General features: G+C 42.3%; 1 protein-coding gene across 1 annotated transcript; it reads right to left on the reverse strand.

Annotated features, from left to right (window-relative positions):
- Positions 1-154: 154 nt before the first annotated feature.
- Positions 155-7,946, reverse strand: hdac3 (histone deacetylase 3). The gene is made up of 15 exons (XM_070962536.1): positions 7,761-7,946; positions 6,868-6,950; positions 6,584-6,726; positions 6,358-6,439; positions 4,393-4,449; positions 4,266-4,321; positions 3,936-4,069; positions 3,660-3,740; positions 3,419-3,492; positions 3,191-3,255; positions 2,645-2,734; positions 2,310-2,368; positions 1,942-2,021; positions 1,599-1,756; positions 155-1,498 (listed from the first exon to the last, which is right to left on the reverse strand). Exons 1-15 carry the CDS (start codon positions 7,813-7,815, stop codon positions 1,429-1,431), a joined length of 1,287 nt encoding a protein of 428 aa, XP_070818637.1. The 5' UTR covers positions 7,816-7,946; the 3' UTR covers positions 155-1,428.
- Positions 7,947-9,328: the final 1,382 nt, after the last annotated feature.

A 9,328-nucleotide genomic window follows, 5' to 3' on the forward strand; every position in this document is an offset into this window, starting at 1 on the left:
TCTGTGTTCTGCTGTTGAGAGAGATGAGGGCTCCGTGAGCACGACCTCACCAACCGTCTTCAGAGGAACTTTCATTATTAATGGATCACGGCACCCTCTAATGGCGGTATTCAAAACTTGCTCTCCCTTCGAAATATTTACACATATACATGCGGGTGATTCATTTAGTTGTTTTTATTAAAAACAAAAGTAGACAACAATATCAAAAATCACATAAAACCTGTTTCTGGAGGTGGCAGACTGTAGAAAGCTCCACTGCCACATATGAGACTACTTTAGTAAAGGTGCACAGCGAAGGACAGACACGCTGACACCTGATCAGCTGCAGTACAGAATGTTCTGCCTACCACACACAGTGGTCCTCCTCTCCCTGATGAACACACAGTTGATACATTTATATGTGTATTTACAGTAATGAGCAGACAACAGAACGGAATGAACAGCCTGGACAGCTCTAATTTGGATCAGCCTCGTGTACAGATGTTCACTGGTACACATCCAAATAAAGGTAAAGTTCAAATGGAAGTGATGTGAAGGTGCCCAGCTCTACAGCTGACTTCAGAGCTGTAAGGCACATGAATAACACTCAGATTAAAAAAATAGTGACTGAAATAAGTGTTAACTAAAATAATCTGTACCTCTGGGACTCGAGTCGATGTGTGACTGAGCAGCCTCTCATGTATGCATGAGTCGTATTTTGACACAACATACCTTTGAGATGCTCAAAACTCGGTGACGTGGGGGAAACTCTGCTTCGGCTGTGTCCTAAATCCAAACGTGTTGACGTTTACATGTTCAGTTGATTAAAATACTGTAGCTGCAAAATTTGTTGCAGATGACATTTTTTCTCTTTCAAAAGTCAAATACGTTTCATTTATTACTACAATAACATGAAGTTAACAAGTGGAAAGAAAACATAAGAAAAAAGCTGCTATCAGAATCTACATATTTGACTGTGCACATACAGAAAAGGTTTGTTTTGAGTCCTGATTCTCGCTGATTTCTGCTTGGAAATTCAAAACAAGACAAACATCTCATCTCTAATGAACAGACATAACACAGCTCACATGCTGTGTGCGTTTCCGCGCCCAGCATTGTCAAAGCACAGGTCATTTAGCCTCCTGTCCGTTACATCATTCAAAATGTGACGGCTGAAATCACCAAACCAAAATGGTGCTTTCTGCTGGAGGTGTGCTCAGTGACATGTGGGGCTGACGTCACATCTGTCCTGATGAGTTCTGGCGGTGAAACAACTGTGATGTGGGTGCGATGGCGACTTTTAAAAACTGAACCTACAGAGAAAAAGAGCGGAGCTTCAGAGTCCTTCCAGAAGTTTGTATGAGTTTCTGTTCAAACTGTGGTGAAGTCGTGATGTTTGGAGACTGCAGCCGCTGCAAGGGAAAGCTCCACTCCTCTCGTTCTCATAGGTCAAATTTCTACGTCGCTCTCTTTGTCGTTGTCGTGGTCACCGTCGTAGAACTCATTGGCCGCCTCCGGCCTGAGGAAGTGACATTATTGACAGCCAGTTAGACACAGGAAGGATTCAGAGGTGAGAGAAACGCCCTTTTCGCTGCCGCTTAGCATCGAAGTGTACTGACCTGGTGTAGTTTTCCTCGCCCCCCCTCTCGTCGGGGTCGGGCTCATCGTTGCGTTCGTAGCTCAGCATGTCAGAGGGAACGTCGTGGATCTGGACGCTGGGCGCGTGGTTCAACATCTTCAAGTTCTCAAACACTGTCTGACGGATCTGCTCCAGATACTGCAACAACATGTGCACACGTTTCAGACTGCGCAGTGGATTTATGTGATCTGTCACCTTTATGTACTCAACAAACAACTGTTAGCATTGTTAAAGCACTTTAAATATGCAGAGGTGATGCAGCTCAACGCTGACACGTGTGCTGCAGACACTCGACTCTATTGTAGCAAATAAGTGTCTCTCACCTGTCTGGAGTTCTGGTTCTCTATCCTGGTGCTAACATCAGGGTGCAGCGTGAAGTCTGGAGCAAAGTACTCAAAATACTCTGCAGAGGACAGAAACAAAGGATGGAGAGAATCCAGAGAGGTTAGGAAGGGGAGAGAGGTGGTTTATACTTATCTTAAAAATGATTTCCACTGAATTCTCCCCTGAGAAATCAGATGCTCAGACATAAAGTCGAAGTGCCACTGCTCTTCCAACAGGTGGCAGTAAAGATGGAAAACGCTGCCCAGTAAACACATTTTCTCTGAGCCACAGAAACATGACAGGACTCTGATCCTGAATTCACTCTGGGCAACAGAAAAGACACTGAGGTAAACAGTAACGGACTCACCGCTATAAGGCAGCTCATCACTGATGGATTCATCCAGGAGCAGAGACGTCTCAAAGGTCCTGCAACAGAACAAAGCAGCCATGATTTAAATACCAAAGCCTCATGACCACTGTCACCTCGTCACAAAAAAAAATGTAAATAAGTATTTGAATGGTTTGAACTTTTAAGAAGGAATAATCAAAAGTCAATTTTGGACAATTTTAACAGTCCCAAACATAATACATAGACGTCTTTGACATGCTGTCAAAATTGTTCACATTCTGTTATTTCATTTTTTGAACGTTTTACACTAAAGTTCTGGCCGTGTCGGCCGCAGTGCCGATCGGACTACTTACCAGCAGCGAGCAACGTTCCTCACTGTGTATCCTCCTCCTCCCAGCACCAGCAGAGGAATCTTAAAACTCTTCACAAACTCCACACACTCACTGAGAGACAGGGAGCACAGCAGACAGACATTAATACATTCATTTAAACTCTAAATGTGATCTACACATAACATGTTGGCATTGTGCACGCACACACATAATACACTGTGTTAATACCAGTCAAATCACGTCAGTGTTTACAAAGACAACGTGTGTAACAAATCAAAATTCTATGACATGCAATCAGAGAAAAGATGTGATTATCATGTGATCTGTGACCTGGACCAAGAAGCCAGATTAGTTTGTTAGCCAGCTGTCTTTGGGCTCACTTTTAACCCTGCTAGATCACCATGGTGACCTATGCTGCATGCCGAACCAGTGTTGAAGCAGGTTCACTTCAGAGGATTAGATCAAAACCTGCCAACAGCCTGACCAGTGACCAATCAGATCACTGGAAAATTGATTGGTGCATGATTAAACAGATCACTGGACGACGTTCTAATGAGTCCGTCTCACCCGTGTCCTCGTATGCTGAGGTTGAAGCAGCCCAGTCGGTCACAGCCCAGAGAATCTGCTCCACACTGGAAGGAGAACAACACGCAGCGATCATCCCACGATTCCCTGAAGCCTGACAGCCTGATTATTCATTTTATCATGGCCAGATCACACTAGAACAGAAGCACCGTCGTTTCCTCACACACACAGACCAAATGATGCATTAGAGCTCCAGAATTACTCACTGACCTGTAGAACGATGCAGGTCGGCTGGTAAAAATCCACCACCTGCTTAATAACCGGCTGGAACAGCTGCCTGTAACCTGAAACACACACATACGCTGGTCATGTCTCACATGAGGACAAGTTGACAGCAGTATGAATCTCCAGAGCGACTGACAGTCAACACAGTAACGATGCAGCTTCATGTGTTACTCTGCACAAAGCTTTTAAACTGAAAACATGAACTTAGTGCAGGAAGTGAGCCCACTCTGGTCATCGATGCCGTCTCTGAGAGGAACATTGAGGCAGTAGTAGCGGCCACTCTCTGCTCCCACCTCATACATGTCACCTGCAGCAAACACACACGTACTGCATTAATACACACGTATACAACTTGCACTACAGATATGTTCACTCTCAGCCAAAGTAAATCTGCCACACAGGCGAATGGCACTTTCAGAGTCTGTACAGAAAGGTCCACAGTGTACTTGAAACAAACAAACACTGCGTGAACAAGCTGTGAGATACATAAAGCTGGCCGCACCTGTTCCTGGAAAGAAGTAGTTCCCGTATTTGTGGAAGGACACTGTCATGACGCGGTCAGTCAGGTAGAAGGCTTCCTGTACGCCGTCACCATGGTGAATGTCTATGTCGATGTAAAGAACCCTGGGGTGGTATCTGTAACAAACACACACACACACATACACACATACACACACACACACACACACACACACACACACACACACACACACACACACACACACACACACACACACACACACACACACACACACACACACACACACAGCTGTAAAGAGAGAAGCAGACGCAGCAAGCACCCGATGAAGGTCATTCAGGAGCATCCTCTTACTTGAGCAGCTCCAGTATACTGATGACGATGTCATTGACGTAACAGAAGCCTGAAGCCTGCAAACAGAGCATTCGTGTTAGCCCTCATTCACAGGTGAATGGAAAGTGTTACAGGACTTTCTTCTGACCTCAAATTTTTTGGCATGGTGCAAACCTCCGGCCCAGTTGATGGCAATATCGCAGATCTGTAAAATAAAGTGGAATGGGATCAACACAAGGTCATGAAGTCAGTCTGCCAGTCGAGCTGCAGCCATGTTGCTGCTGTTTCAGTTCAACAGAGACGTGTGAACACTGTTTGACGGTGGAATGTGCAGTGATTTAGGTATCAGCTGTGAAACACGTTCATCTTAAACCACCAGCTGCTGAGCAGAAACCACACAGCAGGACAGGAAGTTGTCATGGCAGCAACCAAAACACAACCCTGTTTCCAAAAAAGTCAGGAAGCTGTTTAAAAGAGACAGAATGTGATGATTTGCAAAATACTGAAACCCCTTATTTAACTGAATATAGCACAAAGACAACATATCAAATGCTGAAGCTGAGAGATGTCATTGTTTATTTAATTTGATGAATTAAAAGAATTTGATGCCAGCAACATGTCTGAAAAAAGTTTGGACAGTGGCAACAAAAGACTGAAAAGTTGTGAAATGCGAAAAGAAAACAGCTGCTGGAACATCTCACAATGAATGAGGTTAACTGGCAGCAGGTTAGTCACATGATTGGGTCTATAAAGAGCCTCCCAGAGAGGCTGAATCTGTCTGAAGACTCACCACTCTGTGACAGACTGTGCTGGTAAACAGTGCAGCAATTGAACGATAATGTTTCTCAATGTAAGTTTACAAAGAAATTTGAGATTTCATTGTCTGCAGTACATAATGCCATTAAAAGATTCAGAGAATCTGAAGAAATCTCTGTATGCGAGGGACAAGGCCGAAAACCAGGATTGGCTGGCCGTGATCTTCAGGCGCTCTGATGGCGCTGCACTGAAAACAGACACGATTCTGCAGAGGACATCACTGCATGAGCTCAGGAACACATAACCATCGTCTGTGAACACAGTTCATCACTGCTGAAACTCTATCATGGAGGGAGGAAACCGTTTATGAACCAGGTCCAGAAACGCTGCCGCCTTCTCTGATCCCGAGCTCATTTAAGATGGCCTGAGGTGAAGTGGAAAATTTGAAATTCTTTTTGGAAATCATGGACGCTGCATCCTCTGGACTAAAGAGAAGAGGGACCACTCGGCTTGTTATCAGCGCACAGTTCAAAAGCCAGCATCCCTGATGGTATGGGGGACATTATTGTACGTGGAAGGGCCACCTGAACATTTATGAAGGCTCCATTAATGTTAAACCTTGTATACAGGTTTTGGAGCAACATGTGCTGCCAAGTAGATGACATCTTTTTCAGGGAAGGACTTGTTTATTTCAGCAAAACAAAGTCAAACTACATTCTGCCCATATTCCAACAGCATGACTCCTTAGCAAGAGAGTCCGGCTGCTAAACTGGCTGCCTGCAGTCCAGACTTGTCACCCATTAAAAATGTTCGACGCATTATGAAACATAAAATTGTACATCAAGCAAAAATGAGAAAACAATCCACTTTTACACTGACAGCAGTTGATCTCCTCAGTTCTCCAAAGCTTGCAGAGTGTTGTTTAAAGAAGAGGTGATGCAGCAGAGTGCTAAACATCAGCCTGAACAACTGCTTTCAGACATGTAGCTGCCATCAAATTCTAAATGAGGAAATCATTTTCAAAAACAAAGAAATTTCTCAGTTTCAATATTTGATATGTCATCTTAGTGCTCTTTTCGGTTTAATCTGAGGGTTTCAGTGTTTTGTAAATCATCACATTCTGTTTCTATTTACAGTTTACAGAGTCCCAACTTTTTTGGAAACAGGGTTAAACAGCTAAAGTAAATCAGCGCCTGTGAAGCTTGTGACAGTGGAACTGTCTTTGACTGTGGCAACACCGACTTCAATCATGTTTGCACGTGCGCTGCATTGCTTTGTGTGTGTGTGTGTGTGTGTGTGTGTGTGTGTGTGTGTGTGTGTGTGTGTGTGTGTGTGTGCGCGCGCGCGCGCGCGCTACCTTGTGGTTGAGCTGTGTGGCTCCCTGTAAAGAGGCTCCTGTGTATCTTGAGCAAAATTCAAAAAGACCTGGAAACACAGGACTGAAAGAAAAACACAGGCACAAAATATTCTAGTCATGTTCAGTCACTTCTTTTTGTATGCTATGACTAAATTGCACTGCATGTCAAAAATATTTAATGACTTCAGACATGAGCATTTTCTACACCCTTTTTCTGAAAACTCACCAGTCATCTCCGACATTGAAAGTGTTGAGGCTCTTTGTGAAGCCCTGCATGTTGTTGGGGCTGACCTTCTGGAGGAAGTCGATGTAATCTTCAGAGTGGAACCGACACATGTCGTGCTGAGACGCCTTGTATGGCTTGAACACCTATTTTCATAATGCACAGTATGAAATGTTTTAATCGTATCATGCTCGTGATCTTTGTCCCTCTTTAATCAAAAGAGTGAGTGTTGATTGTGAGAAGCACCAGCAGGACGTGAAGTGCTAACAAATCTCTGTGCAGCTCACCATCATTTTCTTGTAGAGTCCATAGTGCAACACCAGACTGTGAGTCAGAGACAAACGGTGAGGCTTCATGGGATGGCCAGCACCTGAAGTGTGCACGCACGGACGGGCACGCCCGCACACACACACACACACACACACACACACACACACACACACACACACACACACACACACACACACACACACACAGAGTTTCCACATTATAGTGCAGTTATTTCACTAATGGACTCATAGCATTACTGACAGCATGACATGGTTGTATTTGTTACACTTACAACACGATGGATTTAACAAAACTAAAATACTCTGAATATCATTTTTTATAACTAGAGTTATACAAGTGAAGACTCTTTGTTGTGATCTGAATATCTTTATCCTTGTGTATTTAAATGTGACGCACCAAAGCAGTCACAGCAAAAGCTTTAAACGCAGGAAACGGACACAAAGTGTTATATCACTTCACTTCAGCTGTCAACATAAAATGATTCGTATTGTAAGCTATTGCAATTAGTACAAAATGACAGTTTTAAACCATTAAAGCTGCTATGGCAACAACTTATACATCACAAATATTAAAATAGGGATATGGCGATCACAGAGTGAAACATGATCATTCAATACAAATCAATGCACATTACTGGTAACATAACGTTAGTTAGCTAAGCAGGTCAGATACTTTGAAATTTACACAAAATGTAGCCATAAACATGAAAAATGTGCTATAGCGAAAAGCAGCACAACATATTTACAAATGCACTGAGAGAGAGTGTGAAGTACGAAAAAATAAAAATAAATATAAAAATAAAACACATCGCTCAAGTTATTAGCATGTAGCTAGCTTACATTAGCGCCATTCCCTTTGTAGGCCTGTGCACTACCATCACCAAACTCACCGTAATGAAAGTTTCCCACGTCTGGGTCATAAAAATAAGATGTTCTGTTGGTCATTCTGAACGAAATGTCTCCCGGTCTTTTTCGAAAATCTGTTCTCGCAGCTATAAACCCCTCATTTTTTCTTTCAATTAGCAGATAGCCGCCATGGTAAACACCGACTCTCTACGTCATCAAACAGCGACAGTGGTGACGGAGAGGGGCGGGGCAGGAAGAGATGCGACAGGAAAAAATAAAAGTCATTTTTATTCCCCTATATAAAATAAACAATGAACGGTTATAGCTTCGTTTACTGAGACTATCTTCGTGTTAACTGTCATTTCTTTTGATATTTTACAGTTATTTTTGAACAATTATTATGATATTATCAACACATTTATTACCACCTCTCTTTACCACAACACCTTTTGATGAAGGTTGTGTTATAGAGGAAATCCCTGAAAATTTGCATTCGTTAAAGGAAGAGCAGTGCTCGACATTACTTTGGAGTGTAGTTAGTGAAAAATATTTGAAAGCATCAAGTTACATAAAGCTGCCCTTTATGACATAAAATCAGTTCCTACTTTGTGTTAAATTTGTTAATGACAGAAAGTAGCTGTTAATCAGTGTGGCCCTTTCCTCTGTGGATGTGTGGCATTGCCAAATTGATTTTATGCTTTGCAGACAAAATATGAAGTCATAGATCTATTAAAAATGCAAACTACGTGAATTTAAATCAGTCCTTTTGTGGGTATTTCAACATATGATGTAACAGCCTGCTATAAGAGCTTTAGTAATTGAATCACTTGCTGTAACAGATCAACCAAAAATAATGGGGGACCCCTTAATGGTTTGAATGTCTGCCTCATTACTGTAATTCAATTATTTTCTGTACTCACAGGTTTCTTAATTTGCTGAAAAATGGGCTAATACAGGCACTCAAAAAAAAAGGGGGGGGGGGGGGGGGGGGGGTCAGTTTGGTTTTTCAAAACACCTTCAGGGTTAAACCAAACAGAATGTACTGTACAAAGATGGATTTAATTCTGAAGTGCTTTTTCAGACACCTAGATTTTTTTCCATTGGTATCCAAATGTTGATTGTGACTGACAGCAGCAAAACAGTACAGGTGAAGAATCTGTTTTTGCGCTGGCTGTGTCCAGCCTGTTTAAATCATCATGTAATGTTTACCATTGAGCTGTTGTCAAAGGATTTCTATAGTGTCATAGTGTTAATCATCTGATTTTGACACCATGTAGTGATGTTAGGCAGAGGTAAATATTGTACTTTTTACTGCACTACATTTATCTGACAGGTGGAGTTATTAGTTACTTTAATTAGGTAGCTTAAATTAAGATTGTCACCTACAAAACATATCCTTATAAATTAAAGCAGTGAGTAGCATTTAGTCGCATGTTGTGATGAGGTTCCAGATTGCAAATAGCTGAATACTCCTCATCTCACCCCTCCCTTTCCATGCAGGACAATCTATGGTGTTTGTGAAACTCACAAAAAACACAGTGTTTGTTTTGTCCATTTTGTACTGCTGTAGAAACATGTAGAAACTAACTTATGAATTGGCAACTACTTTGAT

This window comes from Chaetodon trifascialis, chromosome 5 (genome assembly GCF_039877785.1).
Source record: "Chaetodon trifascialis isolate fChaTrf1 chromosome 5, fChaTrf1.hap1, whole genome shotgun sequence".
Classification (NCBI taxonomy): domain Eukaryota; kingdom Metazoa; phylum Chordata; class Actinopteri; order Chaetodontiformes; family Chaetodontidae; genus Chaetodon; species Chaetodon trifascialis.